At 52.3% G+C, this 24,869-nt stretch overlaps 10 protein-coding genes across 10 annotated transcripts; 5 read left to right on the forward strand and 5 right to left on the reverse strand.

The window, feature by feature from the left end:
* Window positions 1–936: 936 nt before the first annotated feature.
* On the forward strand, window positions 937–1,182 carry CLAFUR5_13476 (uncharacterized protein; the record flags this gene model as incomplete). The annotated part of the gene is made up of 1 exon (XM_047912624.1): window positions 937–1,182. The coding sequence occupies one exon, from the start codon at window positions 937–939 to the stop codon at window positions 1,180–1,182; it is 246 nt and encodes an 81-aa protein (XP_047768921.1).
* A 146-nt stretch (window positions 1,183–1,328) lies between these two features.
* Window positions 1,329–1,991, reverse strand: CLAFUR5_13477 (Methyltransferase-like protein 27; the record flags this gene model as incomplete). Its single annotated transcript, XM_047912625.1, has 1 exon — window positions 1,329–1,991. One exon carries the CDS (start codon window positions 1,989–1,991, stop codon window positions 1,329–1,331), a length of 663 nt encoding a protein of 220 aa, XP_047768920.1.
* Window positions 1,992–4,242: 2,251 nt separating this feature from the next.
* Window positions 4,243–6,395, reverse strand: CLAFUR5_13478 (uncharacterized protein; the record flags this gene model as incomplete). The annotated part of the gene is made up of 2 exons (XM_047912626.1): window positions 4,243–6,106; window positions 6,157–6,395. 2 exons carry the CDS (start codon window positions 6,393–6,395, stop codon window positions 4,243–4,245), a joined length of 2,103 nt encoding a protein of 700 aa, XP_047768915.1.
* Window positions 6,396–8,745: 2,350 nt separating this feature from the next.
* CLAFUR5_13479 (uncharacterized protein) lies at window positions 8,746–9,933 on the reverse strand (the record flags this gene model as incomplete). The annotated part of the gene is made up of 5 exons (XM_047912627.1): window positions 8,746–9,088; window positions 9,148–9,350; window positions 9,405–9,420; window positions 9,470–9,570; window positions 9,625–9,933. The coding sequence occupies 5 exons, from the start codon at window positions 9,931–9,933 to the stop codon at window positions 8,746–8,748; spliced, it is 972 nt and encodes a 323-aa protein (XP_047768914.1).
* Window positions 9,934–10,818: 885 nt separating this feature from the next.
* Window positions 10,819–12,646, reverse strand: CLAFUR5_13480 (DNA repair and recombination protein rhm52; the record flags this gene model as incomplete). The annotated part of the gene is made up of 2 exons (XM_047912628.1): window positions 10,819–12,589; window positions 12,639–12,646. The coding sequence occupies 2 exons, from the start codon at window positions 12,644–12,646 to the stop codon at window positions 10,819–10,821; spliced, it is 1,779 nt and encodes a 592-aa protein (XP_047768959.1).
* Window positions 12,647–13,244: 598 nt separating this feature from the next.
* Window positions 13,245–15,197, forward strand: CLAFUR5_13481 (Pheromone-processing carboxypeptidase kex1; the record flags this gene model as incomplete). Its single annotated transcript, XM_047912629.1, has 2 exons — window positions 13,245–13,790; window positions 13,842–15,197. 2 exons carry the CDS (start codon window positions 13,245–13,247, stop codon window positions 15,195–15,197), a joined length of 1,902 nt encoding a protein of 633 aa, XP_047768711.1.
* A 2,403-nt stretch (window positions 15,198–17,600) lies between these two features.
* CLAFUR5_13482 (uncharacterized protein) lies at window positions 17,601–18,269 on the forward strand (the record flags this gene model as incomplete). Its single annotated transcript, XM_047912630.1, has 2 exons — window positions 17,601–17,937; window positions 17,992–18,269. The coding sequence occupies 2 exons, from the start codon at window positions 17,601–17,603 to the stop codon at window positions 18,267–18,269; spliced, it is 615 nt and encodes a 204-aa protein (XP_047768709.1).
* Window positions 18,270–18,452: 183 nt separating this feature from the next.
* CLAFUR5_13483 (uncharacterized protein) lies at window positions 18,453–21,188 on the forward strand (the record flags this gene model as incomplete). Its single annotated transcript, XM_047912631.1, has 3 exons — window positions 18,453–18,685; window positions 20,322–20,338; window positions 20,392–21,188. 3 exons carry the CDS (start codon window positions 18,453–18,455, stop codon window positions 21,186–21,188), a joined length of 1,047 nt encoding a protein of 348 aa, XP_047768710.1.
* A 442-nt stretch (window positions 21,189–21,630) lies between these two features.
* CLAFUR5_13484 (uncharacterized protein) lies at window positions 21,631–22,557 on the forward strand (the record flags this gene model as incomplete). The annotated part of the gene is made up of 1 exon (XM_047912632.1): window positions 21,631–22,557. One exon carries the CDS (start codon window positions 21,631–21,633, stop codon window positions 22,555–22,557), a length of 927 nt encoding a protein of 308 aa, XP_047768714.1.
* Window positions 22,558–22,620: 63 nt separating this feature from the next.
* CLAFUR5_13485 (L-rhamnose-1-dehydrogenase) lies at window positions 22,621–23,444 on the reverse strand (the record flags this gene model as incomplete). Its single annotated transcript, XM_047912633.1, has 2 exons — window positions 22,621–23,080; window positions 23,131–23,444. 2 exons carry the CDS (start codon window positions 23,442–23,444, stop codon window positions 22,621–22,623), a joined length of 774 nt encoding a protein of 257 aa, XP_047768715.1.
* Between the last annotated feature and the right edge of the window lie 1,425 nt (window positions 23,445–24,869).

The following is a 24,869-nucleotide window of genomic DNA, read 5'->3' on the forward strand; positions in this document are numbered from 1 at the left end:
GGGGTCAAGTCAAGCAGCGTGAGAGTGCCCCGGCAGATGAAGAGGACGCTGTGGAAGGTATGGAAGGTGTTGGTGCGAGCGGAGAGCGATGGCGCGCATCGTGAAGCTGAAGGACATGCTTGAAGGCAAGCTGTAGATGTGCAGGGCTTTGACTAAGGAGCGTGCACTGTTCGCATGACTTCGAGCATTCATGGCAAGAAAGAGATTAAATTGCACTATGCCACGAGTCAGAGCTGCTGTGGCCATTCCGCGAAATACCAAGCCTGTTGCGTAGCAAGCACGTAAAAAGTGGCCTAAGGTCACACCCATCTGTGCGTCTGTACCCAAAGCTGCAGACTACCATAAGACGCATTCGCATAAGGATGCATTCAAACGCCAGTACAGACAGTCTCACCATCACATGCTCTCCTCCACGGCAATGCCTCAGCAGCACCAACGTGCGAGACCGCGCCCATGCGGATTCGAGATCATTCACCGCCAAGCTCGCATAGACTCGTGATTGTCAACCACCTCGCGTGATGTTCAAAGGACTGTTTGTCTTAACTTGACAAAGGGCAAAACATCTGCGCTGCTAGAAATTGACACGCCTTATCACACACTACAATCTGAATCAGAAGCCAACGTGTCAATCGTCACGAAAGCACTCTGGTTCATTATTGTCCTGTAGACGTCCACTGCGACTCCAGTCTTCATCTCCTTGTTCTTCGCAATGCCATCAAACACCAGCAAATACAACATGGCACAGAACACCACCACCGGCGAACCGCGCGGCATCTTCAAGCTTCCAGCAGAGCTCCGTCTCCAAGTATACGACACTGTCATCGCGGACTTCGATCCCACCACAGCTGAGCACTCAGCAACAGACACCAAACCACAGCTGAGCACTCAGCAACAGACACCAAACACTTCCTTCTCCCACTCCTCAACACATGTCACATGATCCGCAACGAAGCAGTACTCCTGTATTTGAAGCACATTCGAAAATTAAAGAAGGATGCCGCAGCGAAGGAAGATGCGGCGGCTGAGAAGGTCGAGACGTATCTGAGGGACGCTTCTGCGGATAGTTCCAAGTTCGACTTTAGAGAGGTTGAGAAGCTGGTTAAGGAACATGACGCTTTGTTGCAGCTCTGTCTCGAGCTTCAGGAAATAATGGATGCCGAGGAGGTGAAAGCTGCTTTGTGAGATCTGTCTTAATTTTGGTTGATGAGAGGTTTCGCTGAAGAGGAGTGAGCGAAGGGCAGCCCTGGAGTATTTGCGATCTTGAGGAGCCAGAACCAACCTCACAACCATTATAAGTGATCACATAGCAGCATTCCCTTCCAGCAGCCCTACCGCTTCCTCAGAACCACCATCCTCCCCCCCTTCCCACTCCCCTCCACCATCCCAAACTCCTCCGTCCCCACAACCTCCACAAGATCCCGCCTCTCCAACCCCTCCACAACACTCCTATACCCCCCACTCTCCCACACATCATCATGCACCGTCGCTACAATGATTCCCCCATGCGCAACAACTCTCACAAACTCATTGAACACCTGCGGTCCCACGTGTCCCTTCGTTAACGTCCCCACACAAGTGCAGACGTCATAACTCCCGTCAACCCTCTCGATCGGTTTGGTTAGATCCGCCACGTCGAGGTCTTGGTAGATACCTTTTTGTCGCGCGACTTTGAGCATTGCAGGCGTCAGGTCTAGGCCGTCGATTGTGAAGGTCAGAGGTGAGTGGGAGAAGTGCAGGCCGACGAGTCCTGTGCCGCAGCCTGCGTCGAGGATTTTGAGGTGGCTGGGACTGGGAGTGATGTTTTTGAGTACGGCTGTGACGGCGAGTTGTGGGGATGTGTAAGAGGATGACTGCAGGTCTGTGTCGTAGGAAGATGCCCATTCTTCGTAAAGGTCTTTAGCGCCGTTGGCATCTTTCAAATTGTAGGCGCGGGTGAGGTATTCGGCGCTCTGACCGGAGGTGGTGTGCGTGAGGTCTTTGCGATCTGACATCTTGATGTTGATAATGTGGCGCTCCTGTTCTGAGTATGTTCTCGTTGTAGTCGTTGTTTTCAAGGGCTGTAGGACGTGACGTCGAAGATAAAGTGGGACCGTGCCCCTCCTTCCTTCCCAGATCGGTTTCGCAGCCACCTCACCTCCTTTCCATCTGAGTATCCTCTCACTGCACACAGTACAGTACTTAGCTCAGCGGATCAAGTCTGTCATGCCTACGCACTGAACATTACCCCAACCTCAACGATATCCGAGCAACGGCCCAAAGCACCCACACGAAATCCCAATGCTGCGTCTTTCGGCCTCCATTTTGCATCATATTCACGACCCCATCAATCATGGCCACGACACTGTCAGATAAGAGTGCGAGCCCGGTGTTCTGCTCTGATCAAGACACCAGTTCACAAGCTGCAGGAGTTTCATTGTCAGATCTCACACACTACAAAGTCTCCTCGAGTCATTCACCAGCTCCTCCACTTCTGCACCAGCTATGGCTGGTTTCCTCATGCCAAACATATGCAGCAATGTTGTGTTCGGATAACGTCGTCTACCCCGGTCAAGATCGAGACCAAGGCGAACCCGCCCGTCGTGTTGGTGAGGATTGTGGTGAGAAGCTATCTCCTTCTCAGACTGTTAGGCTTGAATTTAGCGTCACGTGCCAATTCAAGCCCAAGGGTCTGAAAGCAAGGTAGCAGATTTGGCCTTTTTTAGCTTATATATATACAACATATTACAACATCGTCTTGTACGTATATAATAACTGCTGAATCTTGGGAAAGGTGTTCTAAGGCTAGGCTACAAGTTTAAAAGAGATAGGACTAGAAGCTGCTGCGGAAACACCGTCTAAATTGCTGTTTTAAGAATTCTAGAGCTGCGCCCGGTTGATAGCTGCATCTTTACTATAACCTAGCGCACCATCGGAAGAACACTTAGAGGCGGTAGGGCATACTATTCCAAGGGTCCTCGGGTGTCTTAATCGACAGCTAGGTAGTATTGTTAATAGATAGTAGCCTTAATCCAGATTCTAAAGCATAAGCCAAAAATGAACTTGCTTATTTGTCGCTCGTATATTCTGCAGCTTTACGCAATTGCGTATATACGTTTTCCAATTATCTTTATTAAGCTGTTTTCGAGGAACCTCTTCCTAGGTTTGTCGCTGCCTAGTGTGGTTGTATTGTAGCATTGCTTCGAAGGTGGTAGTAAAGGTGTCGCATAAGGCGGAAATAGCCGAATCTGCGATCTTCCTTTCAGGCGCTTCGCTGAGACCCTGACCGCTTACATAGCATCAGGGTGCATCACGTGCGCCTGAGAAGGAGGTAGGCACAGGGACCAGTCCCTGTGGCTTCGTCCATATCTGGGCACTGCAGATTCCTGATTCGTGCGTCGTATCATCTTCGTACAGAGTGTGAGACGCAGCTCAACCGATGGCAGCATGAGTGCGTGCAGGCGGCGTGGACTCTCGTGGATTCAAGGCACCGCTGCTCCTGCATGAACATGCAAACACACCAAATCACCTCTGCATAAAGCTGCCGAACGCTTCAACTGAAAACACCACTCCCGCGGCTTCTTCAAACACCATCCATATCATCCTCTACAGACTCTCTATGTCCACTCCCCCCTCCCCACTCACCCTCATCCCTATTCTACCCATACCCTCAAAGTCAGATCAACCCCAAGATCCCGGTCCCTACAGCACACATCCCTCAATCCATCTGCCGAAGCAAAAACACAAAAAACATTAATGCCCCCTCTATAAGCTACTTTACTCCTCCCAATGATTGATTGATTGATTCCCCCCTTCCAGGAGAACCGTGGTCTCAGATTCAATCCTCCCTACCCGCGAGAGCGACCATCCATTCCGTAGTGGCCAGGACCTCGATTCCGGGTTCCCATTCATGCTGTGTAGCTGCCGTGATCGGTAAAAGGTAAAAACAACTCTCCAATGCTGATACTTCCAGAACCTGGCTATAGCCTGTCGGAACGAGTGACCAGAAAGCGCAAAAAGTGTCGATCTTGTGGTTGTGGTCAAACGATATTGCCGTCGCCCGTATGTGCAGAATTACTAGTTAGGCCGGGTAATGGTACAGGCAGATGTGACAGGTATGGGTGTGTGAAACAGAAAAATACAAAAGTACAACCAGCCATGGCCGTGGAGGCGGGGTTCGTGATGACAAGACAAATCGATATGTGCGCCGGGTTCTATATGCTCTCGTGATGTTGTCGTCATGATGTGTGGGCCAGAAAGAGCCGTCTAAGCGTAAGAGGTCAAGTCCATCTTTGGCTTGAGCTGCGAAGCGAGGTCGTCCCTTGTCGTGACCATCTCCTTGGGAATTCTCGACACGCGGTATGCACCTTCTCGAACGGCGTCCCGTTGAATCGTTGAGATGCCGGAGCGGTTACTGCGAATGCTGCCGGCATCGCCAGACGACAGCATAGGATCTCTGATCTTCGAAGGTGGTGCGAAGTCGAGTGCGGTGAACGTGCCTGATTTGCGTAGATCGTGGGGAGATGGCAAGACTGCGAGGTTCTCGAACGACGACGCCAGCGGCGTGAAAGCTCTTACGCTTGGACTGTAAGGTCTTGGGGTGCCGAGCGGCGAGTCTGGCCTTCTGCCGTTCTGCAGGTCTCGAATCGAAGTCGGAGGAGCGAAATCGAGCGGGTTGAAGATTTGCGCATCTTTTCTCAGCTTGTGCGGTGTAGGCAAGCTAGACAATGGTGATGGCGGTGGCAGCTTCTTCTTTGGCATTGAGCGGCCTCTTGGACGACCACCGGACATTGTCGAGTACGCAGCAGAGAACTTCCTCTGGTGTGGGTAGCCACCTTGCGAGCCGCCACTGACACGGGGCTTGCCCTGAGCACCTCGTGGTGGTGGTGTCATCGCTCTGCGGACTGGAGTCTCAGCGAAAGGACGTGCTCCAGGAGCGTAGAACCCGCCGCTGTGAGGATCGTAAACTACGCCATCCAGATAGTCGTCGTATACCTCATCTGGCGTTACACCGATAGCAGGGTTGCCATGTGGAGCATTGCCAGCCGTCGGCTTGCTGTCATCAAAGTATTCCTTGTAGAACGAGCGTATTCTGTTCGCACGCAACTCGGGCGTCTCGTCAGGAACATCGGGTGGAAGTGGTCGAAGACCCATGACTGATAACCGGTTTTGTGCTGGAACGGGTTGCGCTGGGTGCAAGCTGGCACCTCTTACGGGCAAGGCAGCTGGGGCGTCCAAGGAATACCGTTCTGCAACCATATCAATCTCGTACGGCTCTGGAATCATGATTGTCGGGTGTGTCGGAGCAGGTGGAAAGTCATCGCCGTAGTTGCTTGATTCTGGACGGCTGTCGATCGGCGGCGCTGTCATGTAGTCTCCTCTTGGTGGGGCAAGATTGCTGTTTATTGATAATCGTGGCGGCGAAGGGAGCTCTCTTGCGACTGGCTCTGGCACAGATGGAGGCGAGTACAAGATCTCCTTCTCGTTGATCTCCGGCATTGGCTTGTCCAGACTTGGCTTGCGACTATGCTGACCATTTCGATTCATGGAGCTGTGCATTTGTCGAGGCGGAAATTCACCTGTGGACATAGATTCGTGAGGCGACATGGAGTCTGCACGCTTGTCGAAAGACTGTGACATTGGTCGGGCATTCGCGACGAGGCTGACGTTCTCTCGGAGGTTGGAGTGGTGACCTGTCGACATGGAGTAGACGGAGCCGTTGTCGCCCAGGCGGTTGTTGAAGCGCATCGAGTCGTTGTCGGTTGAGGGTCGCATAAGCGTCACCGGTCGGTATGGATCGTGCGGATCCACCATGCTGCGCGACATGCTGTGTATGGATTCACGCGAGCCGTTCATGGCCGCAGGCAGCACATACGGGCTGTCTATGTGCATTGACAAGTCCATTGACAAACCCATATCCTTCCTCTTGGACGACGCAGCACCAAGGTCGGTGACAATCATTTCCGGTCCCTTCTTTCGGCCTTTTGATTGCTTCGATGCCGCCGGTGCGATTCCTTCCATGCCAAAGTCCAAGGACTTGTGAGGGTCGTTGATGTCCTCTAGCCGTTGTTTCTTGACATGTCGTCGGTGGAGCACGAGGAGGATGACTATTGCAACTGCCATAGGAATACTAGGCAGATGTTAGCACAGGCAACGACAAGATCCCACCATGATACGTACACGACACCGAGAATGATGGCAGTGTTTTGGGTATTCTGTGTCTGTGCCGGCGTGTGGCAGTTTGCACCCTCATTGTCGCACGTGCTCGAGGACTTGCTGCTGCTGGATGTTTCGGACCGCTTCACTACGGTTCGCGTGATGTCGTGCAATCCAGTGGCGGCATGGTCGACAATGCGCTTGATGTGCTTCTCCTGCTGCCCTGCCGCCTGCAGCTCTGCTTGCGCAAAGGGTAACTTCATCACGCCCCTTCCACCTGTTCTGCAAGGCTGGCTTATCTGGTGGAGCCCGTCGCTCGGGTCAAGGTCTACGTTGTCTACCGGGCGAATCGTGACATGCAGTGCAAAGGTATAGCTCTCCTGTCGTGACGTCGGGTGTGTATGAGATTACGGTATGGGGTGGTTCCTTGTTTCCAGCGCGCGTCAGATCATGTGTGATTATGCAAGCTGGATTGGCGGGTTGTTTCAGGAGTGCAGGTTTATCGACGTGTTGTCGTTGTGATGGCTGGTCTGGCGCCGGCGAGCGGTGGTCGGCGAGGTGGTATGTACAATGAGTGACTACAGTGAGGTGCCGGTGGTGGTGGTAGAGAGCGTCGTTGGCCGAGGCCGTTCAAGGAATGAATGGAGGGGGGTGTCTGTTCGACGTCGGCGACGAATACGAGGCGGCGCGGGTGCAGGAGGGAAAGGAGAGTGGAATGAGAGAAGAGGATGCGCTTGGCGAGCTTGGGTGCTAAGCTTTGTGGCTTGCGACGCACCAAGCGGTCCAACGGTCGATTCATGTTGCCTTTTGCAGGGTTTGATATTGCAACTTCTCCCAGACCCAGACCGTCCGCAGCTCCGCTCTCAGTGCTGACCTGCTGCCATTGCCAATCCTTGCTGGGATCCCCTCTGCCTCCCACTCACCGCTGCATCGCTTGCTTCTAGACCACCAGCACTGGCCTGATGCATCATGCTGGAAATGGTGCCGTGGGCCGTGGCTGAGGTCGCGGAACCTCGAGCATTAGAAGTTAGAACTAACCGCTCCACCGCCTGTTACGGCAAGCGTCAGGAACACCCGCTTGCTCGCCTGAGCTGCATCCAATAATCATCGGCACATCACGATGCGAGACACGCTTCAAAGCGGCAGCTTACCCTGGTCTGGAAATAGCTTTTTCGACATCTTGCAGGCTAGCAGGATGCAGGTACCGCTGCACCATTGGCCACGCTTTGATGAGACTGCACTTCGTGACCACAAACACCCACAGCGACGTGCTGGTCTTCGCAAAATCCTTCGCTGCTTCTCCCATCGACTGCTTGTCGCCTTCCCGTCGCTCTTTAGAAATTAGCAGCGTGCCACGCGTGTCTGCGAAGGATTTTGGCCAACATGGACCTTAGTCGCCGTTGGTGCCGGTCGGCCATGTGTGCTCCGCTTGAGAAGCCGGATCCTAATCTCCGACCTTCTTCCACGGCCGCGTTGACTCGTTGGGAACACAAGAGCAGATGACGACGTGATAGGAGTTGGCTCCGGCCCTGACATGAAGCTATCGAGCCACCATTTCGAAGCTCGAAACGCAAGACAGCAGTTCGTTTCTCACCACGGGGGCAATATGGCACTGACAGAGAATCTACAACACAGCTTTTTTCGCCTTTCACTCTGGCATTCGTCGACCCGGAATTCGGAGTAGCCTCCTTCATGCCCCAGGAGTCCGATGCCTGCAGGGCAGATGTAATCTGAGAACTTCCATTGGACACTCAGCTGCTGCCTACCGACGATCGACTGAAACTTCGATACGGCGCTTAAATGTGGCACAGCAGCCCTACTTAACAACAGGATGTCATTTTTGTAGGACGACCGCAACGGTGATGAAGCAACATGCCACGCACTATCTACAACGTAAAAACAGGATCAACTGAAACCCCTCGAAATTTGGCAGACTCCTACCACTGGGATGCCGAATGGAGACGCTTCAGCAAGCCTACCTGTATCTTGCCACCCACAGTGGCTCCTCGCAAAACTACTCTGCCGAACTTGGTACAGCAACGCAAGACGCCCACTTCATTTGCACATCGACGGCAGACTTGTCAAAAAGACTTTGGACCAACTCACTCCTGAAGATTCGAGGCCGTTCTGCTTCCAAGACTGTGCTCTATATGTGACCAACGAGCGTGGAAGCCATGGCTTCTGGCGTCAACAACTCTTGGATAAGATCTATCGCACCTGGTACCCGACTCGGTCTCAGGACACTGACATCAGCCATAGTAAGTGAGCAGCCTAGTATTATTGCTGCAGGCGATAAGCACGTTCCCATGGTAGGTCCTCGCTTTGGAACCCGTTCTGACTTCTACCAGAAGCATTCTTCTGTCATCTAATGGAAATTTGCACCGCATCGACTCCAGTGTCGAGACCTAACAAAGATGTTCTAGGATTCCACCTTGCGCTCTGTGTGAAGTTGGCTCAGACAGTCCCCAGCATCGCGCAAGAGATCTCGCTCGTATGGCCTCGGTTCCAGACTTATGAAGGCCTGCTCCTCGCGCCTGCAGCTGAGTATAAACTGCGTCCATCATTCAAAGAGTGTTTCATCATCATACACACAGACCCTTACGAGCACCACTCCTACATCTTCGGCATCTGCTCTCTCCTCAACCCAAGTCGATACCTATCATGAGGTCGGAAGTGCTGCAACCTATGCGGATTCGTACTCCTACTAAGATGTACACCCGGATCCGCCGTCTCCATACTCTGGAAATTATCATGCCCCGGGACCAGTGGATTATTTCGAATTTGGTTCAAAGCTTGAGCGACCGTAGGGCGGCCTATTGTTCCAGTGGGATTATACCGGACGCATTGCGCAATGAAATTGGATAGGCTTGCAGAGTACATTCCCGGTAGGAACGGGGGCTGTCTGTTCTGGCGGCCTATGCCGGGCCAGCCGTCGGGTTGGAGGTTCACCATGGACCTGGGATGTGTTAGCCTTGCAGTCTTGAATGGTTCATGTGATATGAGTGTTGGACGAACCAAAGGATGATGCCTACGCCCCAGACATTCGTCTGCTCTCGTAGTCTTCGCCTGGCACTCAGGTCGAAATCTCCGTTCCTCCTGTACCATCTTCTCTGCTCCGGCGAGAGGAAGCCATCCGTGCCTTCGTCTTCGAAGAACTCGACGGGATTGTTTGTCCCGTCATTAACATCAGTCTCGCAAGCGAAGCCGAAATCACCAAGCTGTACGGTCGGATAATGTCGAAATGTCTACGCATCTGGGGCCAGTAGCAGCACATTGCTAGGCTTGGTGCTAGACTCATCAGTCTTCGCTTCCACATCTTGAACAAGCCGCTTCTTACTCTCTGTGTATGATGCCACGCCAATTCGGCACGGTGTTTGCACCCGTGCCGCCTTGAAGCAGTACTTGTGCTGCTAGCAGAAGTTGCTCCGCGACATACCACTAAATTCGAGACTCGTCAGGAAATTCTCTCGGCGCTCAGAGTAGCTCACATACTATGAATGGCTCTGGAATATCTACTCTCTGGACGAAGTACTCGACTATGAGCTCGTGTAGGTCACGATATGAGCAAAAGTCCATGAACAGCTTCCAGCGTCGATTCAGCATATCGGTGGCGGTTTTTACCACGATACTTGCAAAGTGGATGCCTTCGAGCGCCCGGCGGTGGTTGTATGGCGATAGTAGACAGCCGTTGCATAACGATGGCTTCTTGGGGCTGATTGTGATTGATAGGCGCAGCGAAGTTTCGGTAGCCCACGGCGTTGATGCCATCAGACCATTTCGTGGGATCCCACCAGTCTGCATGGTTGAGTGCTAGCACTTTCACTACCATTCTGTCGATCGCTGAGTTGCTTCTCTCGTCGAACGCTGTCCAAAGAGATGCTAGGCCGCCTCCTCCATCTCCGAGGTGCCAGCCACCTGTCCATCGTTGGTCAATGCCGTTGGGATCGTTCTTGATTCTCTCGATGAGCCATCTAGGCCAGTCCCCTGGCATGGTATTAGCCGGAACGACAGAAGCCATGTTGTAGGGTGTGCTCGCTGGTGCAGATGCTTTCCTGAGGTGCTCGAGATGCCAACGCACGATAGCCAGCAAAAAGTGGAACAAAGGTCCGTGGACGGAAAGGGAAGCCACGTGCATGTCTTTGTGTAGATAACGTAGCTTCACAACAAAGACCTTCTATTCCGTTCGTCGCTATAAAGGACTAAATCTCGATGTCTACTGTATGATGGTGCACAATCGTGTGCCTTGCGGAGATATGTATACGTTCTTTCGAGTTTGGGAGGGCATGCACCATACCCATCAAGACCAAGCACAGCTTTACTGGTATAGATACCTCCATGACATTCATTATTCGAAGTATCGGCGCTGAAAGAATCGACTGTGCTGCACGGCTGCACAAGCCGAAACGTGACCGCGGCGGCTGGGGAAGCTTAACATTAGCCGTGCCGTTCTCTCCACGGCGACGAGGGCCGAGATGCGTTCATCAATGGGTCGGCTGAGGTCCAGTCTCGCGATTGCGCAATGATCCCAACAAGGGCTGGATAGTCAATGTCATGTCATAAGCGCTAGCTAAGTCTTCTAGCAAAGTCCAAACTTCACGTCTCCTCCAACGCCACGCTCAAAACCGCAGATAGCAGATGTTTCTCGTCCTGTGAGTGCTCACACCAGTCACTGGCATACACAGCTTTTCATGTTGTGACGCCATTCGGATCCCTAGCAGCGGCATTCTCACCATTCGCAGTCGCTGCATCATCGACCTTCGCCTTCTTCGGATCCGATGCGCCGTCCATGCCATGGGTGTTCGTCACATCAGCCATGGCAGGCCTCTTCACGGCAGCAGGCGGCCTGTAAGCTGATCTGTTCTGCATGCCTCCAGGGCCACCGGGCATACCAATCTTCCGACTCATGTCTGCTGATGGGTTGATATAGTTGGCGCCGGCAGGTCTCTGCGCTCCATTGAAGCCGTTGCTAGCGGCGCTCTGAAACCCATTGCCGGCGGCAGCTGGTTGTTGCTGAGCTGGTGATTGTGTATGGCCGTTGCTGAAGACTGCGCGGCTTATGGGCGCGGATTTGCCAGGATTGATGCCTTGCGTCCTCCGTATTGATGGACTGTCGGCATGCGGGTTGAATGCTATGTTGCCTTCCGTCGGCCTTGCTTCGCCTGGTTGATTGAACACTTCAGCCTTGCGTCCGGTTACGAATCCTGAAGGTATGCCTTGTGGTGGTTCGCGTGGTATCGGGAAGCCGTGCTCGTCTGTCGGCTCATTTGGTCCATGTCCTTGTGGTTGGTTCTTGGCCACACCGATGATCCTTGGCGCCTGGTTTGATGGAGAATCGCTCATCGTGCCCGAAGACGGGTTCGATCGCACCCCATCGTGGTTTGGCTGTAATTGACCATGGTTGTATTGCTGGGGTCTTTGCGCATTGCCTGGCGTTTGTGGCGGTAACATTCTGGCTGCTGGCTGCCCGGCGATCATTGGTGGTCGTGACACTGGTTGTGGTCTTTGTGGCGCCTGCAGCCCCTGCACTGGAGCCGGGGGCTGTACGTTGCCTTGCGCTGGTATTTGTTGATTGGGTGGTCTCATTTGTGGCATCGAGTGCGTCCTAGGCACGCCTTGCCGCTGGCCTTTCTGATTCTGCCCATGCACGGCCGGCCTCGCTGGTGATGGTGCGCCGTTCGTAATTGTACTGTCTTCGAGCATGACCTCGTCCGGGTGGTTGAAGTCTGTTTCATCGAATGTGGTGCCACCGAAGTCGTCTTCGAACTCTCCTGACCCAAAAGACGCAGCCGACTGGACAGACTGCACGCTTGTGTTTCGCTGGATCGCTGACGTATTGTTCTGCTGTGGAACTTGTGTGACAGGTTCCTGTTTGATGGGCGCAAAGTCCGGATGTCTGTGCAAGTTCTTCTCGTCCCACCTCGATGGTGTCGCTTTGACCTTGGTAATCTTGCTAAGATAGTCCTTGTCATAGAGGCAGTTCCCCAAGACATTGCCAAAGTTTCGTAACGCTCTCTTCATGGCATCTGTCGCAGCTTCCTTCTTCGCCTTCTCAAAGGCAGCCGCTTTGCCCTTTGTGTTTTCACAGTGTCCGTACCCTGTGTCCTCGTGGAATGTGCCATCTTTGAGAGTCACTCGCACAATTGTCGACAAGCCGAGGTTGATCTTGCCATTGGTCGGATTCTCATCGACAAAGTCGATCTGGACGTTGATGATGGACGAGCTCCAGCCATTGAAGCCAAACACTTCATTCGCCAAGTTGATGACCTTCTCTGCTGCCAAGTAATGCACCTTCCCTCCTCCATTGCCCGGTCGCGTCGAGATGTATTCCGGACCCAGCTGCTTATCTAGCCGACTCTGAAGTGTGGCAATCTCCTGTGCGGTGTACTCGGTGATGTGTGGCGTCTTGTCGATGAACGGGTTGATCGTGTTCGCGTTGTCGCGGTGCTGGTCGCCTGGCCTGGAGAGTGTTAGACGCGTGATATCTTATATGCGCTAGAGGTACTCACGCAGGCATCTCGAGCTATAGCTGTAACCCTGGGGGAGTATGGAGCATTGCGTAGTGTTGTGTGTGCTTTCACTGTTTGGCATGTCGAAGTCGCGACGAAGATGACGCGACAAGAATCCCGGCCGCAGATCACGAAGCTGTCGCCTGGAAGTCTGTTGGCACGTGACCTGAGACACCTCAGGCACGCACACAATCTTTGTTCTGCAAATGGTTGTCAATAGCTGGCTAGATTGTTACAATATACCATGATATGATGAGCTAGTCGGCGCATATCGTGCAGGAAGATGAATGTGAGCATGTCGCAGCGGTGATCATCGCAGCAGCTGATGGCTTCACAACGCCACGTCTGCTTTATCGCCCGAATACCGCGACGGCGACACAGAAGCTCAGCTACTACTTAACAAAGCGCAGTAGCGCGACGTGTGCGCTTCACCCATATCTTGTGCGTAGGACAGCAGCTATAAGAAGCACGCGTCGAAGATCGTTGTTGCTGTCCCGTCCTTCTCGAGGTGGACCCTTGATCTTGCATCCTCCCGGCTGACGACGATCCAAGCCGCAACACCTCTCCATACCTCTACCAGCGGCCACGTATCGATCATCAACCAACATGGCATATACACCACATCCGCCTGCCAGGCGGCGGCACTCTCCATGGAGCGCACTGCTATCCGTTGCAACATTACTGTCATCAATATGGCTTCCTGTCGCCCAGGCCGCAAAGTCCGCCAGCGACTACTACATCCACGACCTCCCCGGCGCGCCTTCATCACCGCGATTAGATATGTACGCCGGCCACCTCGAGATTACACCCGACCACCATGGCAACCTCTTCTTCTGGCTGGTGAAGAACAGACATATAGGGGACAAGAAACGTCTGGTGTTGTGGCTGAATGGAGGGCCGGGGTGTAGTAGCATGGATGGTGCGCTGATGGAGATTGGGCCGTATAGAGTGAAAAAGGATGGTACATTGAGGCTGCAGGATGGAAGCTGGGACGAGTTTGCGAATGTCTTGTTCGTGGATAACCCGGTGGGCACGGGGTTCAGTTATGTGGATACGGACAGCTATGTGCATGAGATGGACCAGATGGCTGAGCAGATGATCGCTTTCATGGACGGCTTCTTCAAGCTTTTTCCAGATCATGAGCATGACGATGTGAGTTGGGAACAATACATATGGAAGATATGTGGCCTAACATGATGGTAGATCTACATTGCAGGAGAATCTTACGCCGGTCAATGGATACCATACGTCGCAAAGGCTATCGTGGACCGCAACAAGGCCAATCAGAAACACAAGTGGAATCTCTCGGGTCTGCTGATTGGCAATGGCTGGATATCTGGGCCGGATCAGTACATCTCCTACATTCCTTTCGCGTACGAAGCTGGCATTCTGCAGGCGGGCTCAGAGGCCGATAGAACAGCGACCAGACAACAACAGGATTGCCTCAAGGCCCTCAACGAACCTGGTGCTGCTGACAAGATCGACGTCGCCGTGTGTGAATCTGTCATGCAAGAGATCCTGCGCAACACTCAAAGTTCTCCGGCCGACCAAGCATGCGTCAACATGTACGATGTTCGCCTCCGCGACAGCTACCCATCATGCGGCATGAACTGGCCTCCGGACCTCGCACAAGTCAAGCCATATCTCCGCCGCGACGACGTAAAGAAAGCACTTCACATCAACGTCGACAAGAAGACAGGCTGGGTCGAATGCAACAACCAAGTCGGCGCCGCATTCACCGCCAAGAACTCCAAACCCAGCATGCAACTCCTCCCCGATCTCCTCGAAAAAATGCCCATCGTCCTCTTCTCTGGCGACAAGGACATGATCTGCAACCACATCGGTACCGAGAACCTCATCAACAATCTCAAATTCAATGGCGGCACAGGTATGCAAAGCGACGGCATGACCTCCATGAAACACGACTGGACCTTCGAAGGCGAGCCTGCAGGCCAATACCAGACTGCCCGCAACCTCACCTACCTCCGCTTCTACAACTCCTCCCACATGGTCCCCTTCGACTACCCACGCCGAAGCCGAGACATGCTCGACCGCTTCATGGGCGTAGACATCGCGTCTATCGGCGGCACCCCAGTCGACAGCAAGATCGACGGCGAAAAGGGGACCGAAGTCTCAGTCGGAGGTCATCCCAACTCTACCGCCGCACAGGAGGAAGAAGCCAGCAGACTCCAAGAAGCACAATGGAACGCCTACCGCAGATCAGGAGAAGGCGCCCTTGCTGTGATCCTGATCGCCGCTGTTGCATGGGGGATCTTCATCTGGCGCAGCAGGAGGAGAAGACGAGGCTACCAAGGCGTCATCGGTAGCGATCCTTACGATGATGGCAGAGGCGACGGCCTTGGTCTCAATGGCCGCAAAGCCGAGCGTGACGTCGAGGCAGCGAGGGCTTATGACGAGGCTGAATTGGACGACATGGAAGTGGGCAGGATTGGAAAGAGTAAAGAGAGGTCTAACATGGACGACGATGATGCTTTTGCGCTGGATGACGAGGATGAAGATGAGGGGCCGAGACATGGGAGGGCGAATGGGCACGTATAAGGGCGTTGGGTCTCATTAGGCATGCTTTTAGCGATGGGGTATGCTTCGATATGCTGATGTAGATGGCGGTATTGTTATTGTACTGCGCAGCCCTTTACTTCTTTCTTTGTTGTGCCCAGGTGGTGTGCCGCTTTGGCTTCTTGATGCTGACTTATTGCCGGCGGCGTGGAGAAGAGGTGGATGCGCCCTCTCCTTGGGGAGATGTCTCGTGGTGATATGACTGAAAGAGCGTGAGTCGGATCCTTAGTATCGCTCCCACCCATGAACAGCTACGAACGATGATGATGATTCTTTGACACCATATCTCACCTTTTCCTTCCTAGGATGCCCAAACTCCGCAGGTCGCAGGAATCCAGTCGTCGAGAAAAGTTTGACAGGCAAGCAGTAAGTAGCAGGAGCCCCAAGGCTTCCCCGTTAACTAACTGGTTCAAGGAAGGTCTGCTGGTGACAGTCCCCATTACATTTGCCCAAAGCTGGCAGATCTTCTCCATGATCTTGTCATCGGACGCTTTGGGGTCGATGAGGGAGTACACTTCGGCCCAGGGATCCTGGTACTGTAGAGTACTTGAGGATGTGGAATGCCGTTGGCAGTATTGGAGCTCTTGCGAGATATTCTCGGTGACGGTTCGCATTGCCTTTTCGAACTGTACTGAGATGCGACCACGGCAGTCCTTCAATGGCCGCAAGCGGAACTATCCTGGCAGCATCGACTACCGGAGATCAAATTCCCAGACGGCGGCAGAAACCAAGCACCATCCCAGCAAGGCGTTGAAGACTACCTCCATGCAAGAAATCGATACAGATACTGCACTATGTGACCTCAACCCCCCGAACATCTGTCTCAGCCCTCAATGTGGCTTATTGGGGTACGAGGTCCTGAGATTGGAGACGTTGCAGGTGTTCCGTATAGATCGAGAGCTAAAGCTTTCACATGTATCAGCTGGGCTGAAGGAGACTCTTGTCGGCATTCTGGAAGCCACCGAGGGAGAGAATCTACCTGTTTCGTAAGAGTGCACGTCACGAACCCCGGATGCCTACAGCGATCCGATGTTGGGGATATGAGGGAGTTACGTTCAACAGGTTCAAGAAGCTTCCTGCGGAGCTCAGGGTGGAGACTTATCGATGGTGTTTAGCTATGCTGCTCACCCGCCTGAGTGAATCTCGTGGATCTAGGTGCGAGATTATCAACAAAATGTCGAAATTGTTGAGGAAGAATGCCGGTCCTGTCTTTTTTCAGGAGACCTCGTCGGTCTTTGACGGATTGGTCAATCGGCATCGCCCCGGCGGTCTGGTTTGTTCAAGGAATAGGTGCCCTGAATTAAACCCTGGACGTGTCATTGGGTGAGTGGAGCTTCCGAGGGTGCGTTGAGCCCCCAAGCTCTCGAGTGGTCAATCAGTATCGCCGCCACCGTCAAGGTATATGCGAGGAACACGTTCCTTGAGCAAGCTCCTCGAAGTCTCATGCAATAGGCGCGGAGCTTCCCGGTATGTCTTGAGAGGGAGGGATGTTTTCGGCTCGGAATGGCATAATGCAAGTAGAAGAGGGGGTAAAGCAAGTTAATCTGTCGAAGGACCGATGGTCTGATGACACTGCTTGAGTGAGATCTTTCAAAAATGCTGAAGAGAGGCAGAGGCCTGCCTCAAAGACGAGCGAAGGCACTACCGAGCGCTATCCGTGTGTAAATAGCATTCTGCGAGCAAAGGAGCGAGCTTAGGAGGTAGGAGGTACCTTAGATTTAGAGTGAATCGCACGGGTCGGAGAAACAAATTCGCTAGCGCTAGAATCTAGCCACTTATAGGCGCTATGCAAAATTAGTTTTAACCAATCAAAAGTGCCGCTATCTGTATCGCTAAGGTGGAGATACAGCACGGACGCACTTTACATTTACCTCCCTAAACGTCGCGCGACACAATTGGTATCCGAATGTATGTAATTAACGCTGACGTGGAGAAGCTATTGCCGCGTCAACAAATCGAAGGACTCAACTTCACTGAGACCTACACCGGAGTGATGAAGACAGCTGCTTTGCGTATGCTATTCGCACTGGCTGCAGCCCTCGGCTGGACCTGACCCAAGATGGAGTTCATTAGCGCGCTCCTGGATGGTGAGATGCCAGAGGAGGCCTAAATTTAACTCCCTCTCGATGCACCTGGAGATACCGGCAATGCGCGATGTGCGAAACTGCTCAAGAGCTTGTACGGGCTAAACCAACCCCTCCGACTATGGTACTCCAAGCTACGGAGTCGGTTGGAGAAGCACGCAATGGTGGCCTCTCCGTTCGACGTCACATCGAATAGACGGGGTATGTAAGATCTGGCGAAAGTCGCTTTGGAGGGCGGAAGCGGCTAGGATTGAACTGCCGCCAGAAAGCTGGGATTCACTTGAGCACGTGAACCGCACGGATGTGCCAAGCCGCAGCAGGGTTCAGAGCTTTGAACCCTCCAGAGAGCACTTCTCCCGTCGCACATCCCTTCAGCACACAACATCAGACGACAGGACCCAGTACAGCAACAATGGTTCAATATCGAGGTCGCGCGGAGTTCAGCAATCTGCTATTGCATGACTGGAAGTTGATGCGCCGAGAAGATTGCAGTCGCGAACAACTGCGCACAGAGCTGAAGTTGAAAGGGCACCACATCTCCAAGTCCGCGGCGAAATCGCTCTCTCACGAGCAGCTGCAAGACCGGCTTTCGCGAGTTGATCGTGGGCTCATGTTGTATGGCAGAGAGTCAGAAGCTGGTGAGTAGCCCATAGTACTGAGCTCTGACATCGCTAATATCATGCGACCCGTAGAACTGCGAGATCTATGTCAGAAGCGCAACATCCCCAGCACGAGCACCACGACCAAGCCGCAGCTCATCAGCGCCCTCGAGAAAGCCGACGAGGACCGCACATTCCTACGCTTCATGGATCTGCCACCGGAACTCCGAACTCGCATCTATGACTTCTACTTCGAGCCGCTTCATCGCGTCCGCTGGGACGTAGCCCCCTACACAATTCCGCCGCCGCCTATCACTATAGTCTCTAAACAACTCCGGCTCGAATCACACCCTCTCTTCTACAACCTCTGAACTATCCTCATCGGCTACGGAAACTTAGGGATCCTCAAACGCGCAGGTAACCCACGTCTCATCGGCATAACCCCACTGATCGGGCGTCTCATCGAACTAGCTGCACCAGCCGTTATTCAGCGGTACAAGAAAATCGACCTTCACGTGGCACTCGACAGGACGAGTGGCAGAGAACCTATCAGGATGCTTTATGAGATAGAACTTCCACTTCGAGATGGCGGATGGTTCTTCCATTGGAGATTAGATGCGCCGCAGGCTTCTGTAGAGGTGTGGGCGGCTGTAGAGAGGATCCGAGAGGAGGTGGAGTTACATTTAGAAGCGATGAACAAGCGAGAAAATATGGAGATTGACCGGTGGGACGTCGAGGCTTTTAGACTGATCTTTGAGAGAGGCTTGATTGAGGTGTTGGATCTGGAGTAGGGCAGTGCGAGATCGTCTTGTTGCGTACAGGGAAACTAGCTCAGAGAACAATGAATGTTAGGCAAAGAGCGAGAATCCGACAAAGCATACACAATAGTAGGTGGAACAAGCGGTATGGCATAAGGGTGCAATGGTGACCCAAGTTGGCAGCGTAGAACAGAGTAATTGCAAAGGCTATTACATCTATGTGCGATGGTGGCTAATGGGACCCTTCCCTTAGCCACATACACCAAAGAGAATACAATTTGTACTGCAGTTGTGCTACTTCTACGTAACCTCGAAGTCTCGTTCGGTCGAGTCGCTCTTTGTCTCTCTTTATCTAACCTAGCGTTCTAGCTTACAATAGTAGTAACAAAGCTCCAGAACCGCTTTCAAAATGCTCGAGCCACGTGTGTTGGGATCTAGCGCACCTCAAGGCTCCTTAGCCAGTCACAATGACTATGACACCGTGACTAGTCGCAATATCGTGGGACAGAACTGTCTTATGGACTAGAGCTGACTGACCGCGTCATTGAAGATACAAGGCTTGATCATACCTTATCGACATCATGAAACTTACAATTCTCATAGAATGCTAGTTGCTCCATTCGTGCGCGATGATCTTATGCACGTTCAAAGCATGAAGATGGGTGAATATCGCATAGGACGGAGAGCCATGGGAGAGAGGTGAGGCTTCCAGCATCAAGAATGAATCGACGTAGTCAGGTGGCACAGGGTCTGAGAGCCCTTGTTAAGCGAAGGGTAGCTTGGAAGGCACCGAGAGCGAGCGCTAGTCGTACCGTAGGGAGCTTGCGACCGTAGGTCAACGACGTTAGCGAGCGAAGGTGTCTAGAAAGCGCCCGTAGCGATAACTACAATTCTAACGAGATCAAAATGTGGCGGTGCTGTAGCTGTTGGCCTATATAAGGTCGAGAGATAATTTAGAGCGCACGCTCTTATTAGTCAAAAAGAAGCCAGAAATTTATAATTAGCTACGTATATACCCGCTAGTAGACTTAGACCCCTTCTCGGCGAAGAACTCCAAAATCTGTATACAGCTACCTTACACTTAATATAACGACACGGACAGCGAGATTATAGCTTCGAAACAGAGCTAGCTAGAAAGAGCGACGTCGAAAGGTTGCGCTACGAAGTGTCGGCGGCGCTATCGATGCGGGCGCATACCCTTCGCGCCTCCCCTTAAGACGGTTACCGGCTCTCTAGCACTACATTTTGTGGACTGCCTTCGTGCTCGGACTCACTTATGCACGTGGCCCGCACGGGCCAGCTTAGTCTCAAGAAAACTGTTTTTCCTCGGTCTCAACTACACACACCCGTATATATACTCCACAAAACACATCAATACTTCTCGAGTCCAGCATCGCGGGCCTTGCTTCCCACCTCATCGGCCTCGAAGTACTGACACGATAGTGCAGCTCGAGGAGAACCGAGGTTATTACACACGATACGGCCCTAGGGGAGACTACTAGAAGTTACAGTTTCGGCAAAATGTAACTCCAGAGGAGTTACGGATAGACCTCGAAGCGAGCGGACGGCAAGACGGCAAGGCTCTTAGACAGTGTCTAAGGCTCTGCTGCTCGCAGATCTGCGGAAGTTGCTCTAGCGTGTTAATCGAGGGCTGATACTGTATAGGAAGCGTCCAATACAGGGTAAGCACGATAAGAGCGTCTTCACTTGAAGATTAATGCTGATATTCTCGCAGAGCTTCGCACTATCTCTACATACCGCGGCATTATCATCGCGAAGGGCTCTAACAAGGTGCACCTAATCGAGACACTAGAGAAGGCTGATGACGAACGCACATTCCACAAATTCCTCGACTTGCCAGCAGAACTGCGCGTTCGGATCTACGACTATCACCTCGACACCTTTAGAAACCTGATAGACTCCAAGTTGCCTCCTGCTCCCTTTGATTTTCGCGCGTATTGGGATAAATCCTCGAGCGTCGCGAGGGCTCAGAGGGAGGTAGACCGCACGCACGATCTACCACTGGGCATGCCACAACCGTCCATCACGAAGGTCTGTCAGCTGGTCCGCCAAGAGTCACTTCCACGCTTCTACCTGGTCCACAGAATGAGGATTGAGTTCGACAATAAACGCCAATGGGTACGATGGGGTACCGCAGCACATCCTACACTGCACAGTGACTACATGTCCCAGCTCGCAAGATCCATCACCAACCACCCCAAGCTTCTGTCCGAGTACAAGAAGTTCCTCGTCCGCGCGAACCTGACAGCAACGAATGGAATGACTCAGGTTGAGGCGCATCTCGAGATCGATCTCCCTCCACGCAAGGGCGCTATAGTGTCACGTCAGAAGTACGACACAACGGGACGGGCGGTGGGGTCGTTCGAAATACCTATCGAAGACATGAAGACGCAGGTGGACACTCTGATGGGCAAAATCGCGAAGCGGGAGGAACTTGAGCTACGATTGGAGGACCTTCAAGCTCTCAGGGTCATCTTCGACAATGGAGCACGCAGACTGGTCGTGCCATAAGCAGAGGATGCAGGGGTCAGGACGGCAGCCCAATTGATGATACTCTGTACAGTAGGAGGCCAAACATCGTTGGCGTACTGTCTTCTATGTTAGAGCGTGTGTGTCACAACGAGCAGTGCAGGAGACCTGGAGGATCTGCTAAGAGCAAGTTGAATCGATGTGCTGCTCAACTCAGGTGTCTGAACAGCTGCGCAGCTCAGCACTATCCGCTACCGACGCGAAGACTGGGATACCCGAGCACGTAGCTAGATCTCCATATGCGCTTCGACTTTCGATGCTCAATGTTTCTTTGTCAGTCGCACATACAGTGTCTAGTCCTTGTGCCAGATTAAGCGAAATCGAACAAAGCCTTATCGCCGCTTTTGGTGGCCATGTCCTCCACGATAGATGATCAGCACAGCTTGGGAGGAACACTCAGTCGTCAACAGATAAACAAGAGAACATGGTCCAGCACGCACCTCCCTCCGCCAACAATTGGCCACTGCACTACTGGAAACTGCCACATGTCGAGCTTACCCACCGCATCGATCTACAGAACAGGTTGAACGTCCTGCATTACTTCTGGCCAGCGTCAGCAACGACACCTCGTCTCCAATACCTCAGCAACCGTGCCAATCGAGGCCTCATCTCCTACGATTCCTGCACCACGATAGAGCTGCACAGCTTTTGCGTCCAACGCAAGCTGATTGCTAAAGATGACCTTCCAACCACTCCCGGGTTCGCTAGTACTAGACCGAACCTGATCACACTGCTTGAAACCTCCGATGATGCGCAGACTTTCCCTTTGCTAGCTCTTCCGCCCGAGCTTCGTGAGAAGGTCTACGCACACCACATTCTCTCCCTCCTTCCGCCACTTCATCCACCCCACGAAGCCTTTCTCACGCAAAGCATGACCATGCCACCGCCGCCTCTTATCGAAGTATCACGTCTCCTGCGGAAAGAAGCCCTCCCGATATTCTACGATCTCCACCGCGCCAAGATCGGCGTCATAGATCCTTATGGCAATGTATTCAGTGATAAAGCCTATGCCATTACAGAGCCTGTGGATGCTCTCATCGCTCGAGCGCCAGATGCGGTTATCGGGAGGTACCAGAGCCTGGAGCTGAGTGGGATTGTCAGCATGAATGGGAGAAGTGGTGGCAGGTGCGGCGTGTGGTTCGAGGTGGAGATGCCTAGGGAGAGGAGAAAGGGAAGCGTGAAGATGATGGGAAAGTTTGGAGGGGCTGCGGTCATGGAGAGGTTTGAAGGTGTTGTAGTGAGAATGGAAGGCAGGTTACAAGCTGTTCTAGATGAGATGACAGAGCATGGAAGGGGTCTAGAAAGCAGTGACCTGGAACTGTTCCGGAAGTGCTTCGCCCAGGCTGTATGATGACAATACCACCCATGAGCCTATTTGCTCGGCGAGATCAGCTCGATGATGGCAGCGTGCGTCTCATTGCAACGATACTGAGATTCCGCCATCGACCAAGATCTGAGCCCCAGACACAAACTTGCTCAAGTCACTCGCCAAAAATATCGCTGGACCGGCAATATCTTCAGGGTCGGCAACTCGTCCCAATGGCGTTCGAGTTTCTAGATATCGCAGCTTATCTGCATTCGCAAGATCGCCAGCTGCCAGTGCAGTCCTCGTAGTTCCAGGCAGAAGGGCATTGCAGCGAATGCCATGCTTCCCAAGAGCACAAGCCTGAGATTGCATCATGCTTAGTACTACAGCTTTCGTTGGGGTGTAGTGGACTTGTTGCGCTCCGCCGAGATGTGCGCTGATTGATGAGATGCCGATTATGCTGCCGCCACGACCCTGAGAGACCATGTGCTTGGCTGCAGCTTGGGAGGTCCAGAAGGTGCCCTTGATGTTGGTGTCAAGATGAGAGTCCAGGACTGCTTCTTCGAGCCTGGCTGTTTGTGAGTGCAGGGGCCAAGATCACAGATGAACATGGCTCACGTTAGGAAGTCCTTGAACTGGCTGACGCCAGCGTTGGCAACGAAGACATCAAGGCCGCCAAATGAAGATACTGCTTTCTCTACGATGGCTTGGGCGACCTCTTTCTTGCCAATGTCTCCTGCTACTCCTGTGAGACGTGCATCTTTGGGCGCCTCGGCTTTCAGGCTCTCGAAGTGCTTGACAGATTCTTCTGAGTCGAGGTAGTTGACTGTAACCGATGCACCCTCGCGAAGGAACCCCAGTGCTATGGCTCGTCCAATTCCAGTCACACCGCCGGTGACTGCTGCCACTTCGCCTGCCAGAAGACCTGCCATATCGGTGTCAGCTCAGTGAGGATGTAGAGAACTCTAGCCGGTCATTGTCTCGCAGAGCTCCAAACGCGATATGAGCTGGGATCCACAATCATCCTGGCCATAGCTGGCGCTTCGAAACGAATTGTGGAGCCAAAGGCAGCGACATCGATGCGAGGCACATGGAAGGAAGAAGGAGGTGACGGGTCGGGTCGGAATCATGTCAGGTTCTTGGCGAAAGGTGGACCGAGTACGGGCGACCGTTAGCGACTTCTGTACAACAACTCAAAATAGGCTATAGTACGAAGCTACTCGTCGTTATGCTACACCCCGTAGTATCGAAATACCGGTATTTTAAGTAAAAGATAAGACATATATACAAACGTAGCGACGACTCGCACGACGAGATCTATCTATATACGAAAGCTATATAGTAATAGGTAGTCGTAGAAAGTGTATTCGAAGAACGCGACGGGGTCGGGTTGCGACCGTGTTTCTGCTAAGAGTCTTAAATTTTAGGGTCTAGCCGATTCAAAAACTTTAGAACTTTAAAATTTTAAGATCTAAGAAATCGAGAAGAAATATTCTTAGGAGAATAGGGAATCTCTCTACGACAAATACTATCTAATTCATTCGTTGTATAAGTTATGTTTCGTTATTATATAAAGGAAGTAAAATTAAAGTACGAGAAACGAAATTAAAATTAAAGTTTTTACTCTAACTATAAGTTAACTAGTTAACTTTATTAACTTATATATATCCTAACGTACTTTACTACTAAGCGGGCTATACTACCGAGCGGGCCACTTTTACTAAGAACTGTACTACTTCTATAGATATAGCTATATAACTACTATTATAGCGTATATTGTCTTTAAACGAGGCTAAACTGACCTTAGCTATCTAGGCTATAAAACGCGACGCGATAATTACGAATCGACTTACTATAAAGGTATATAACGCGTCTCAAACTATACTAGGGTATCGATTAAATAGACGACCTCCTCGAGGTGACTACGAGCCTAATTCGAAGAAGCTTATAGAGCTAGAAGAGAGGGTAATACTTAAGTATATACTTATATAAGGGCGCGCGTACTATAGGGTCCAAATAAGAGAGTTATTATTCTACGAAGCTACGAAAGAGGAGCGCGAGGCGCGGCGAAGTTATAAAGTAAAGCTAAGCCGCGCTAACCCGACACGGAAGGTCCGCGGTTTATCCGGGCCGACGTAGCTATAGTAAGGGGTCGCGGGCTACCCGTAATAGTATCCCCTCTCTTAAAACGCGTCTTAGTCCTCTAAGCGTTATCTATCTTATACGGCCACTTACCCGTACTACTCTATAACCGCACGAAAGTCTAATTATCCTCTAATACCTTATTATCGTCTAGTAATATATCTATATCTAGTCTATCTATAACTAGCCTATCTACGACCGGCTCCCTTCGAGAA

Source organism: Fulvia fulva, chromosome 12 (assembly GCF_020509005.1).
Source record: "Fulvia fulva chromosome 12, complete sequence".
Classification (NCBI taxonomy): Eukaryota; Fungi; Ascomycota; class Dothideomycetes; order Mycosphaerellales; family Mycosphaerellaceae; genus Fulvia; species Fulvia fulva.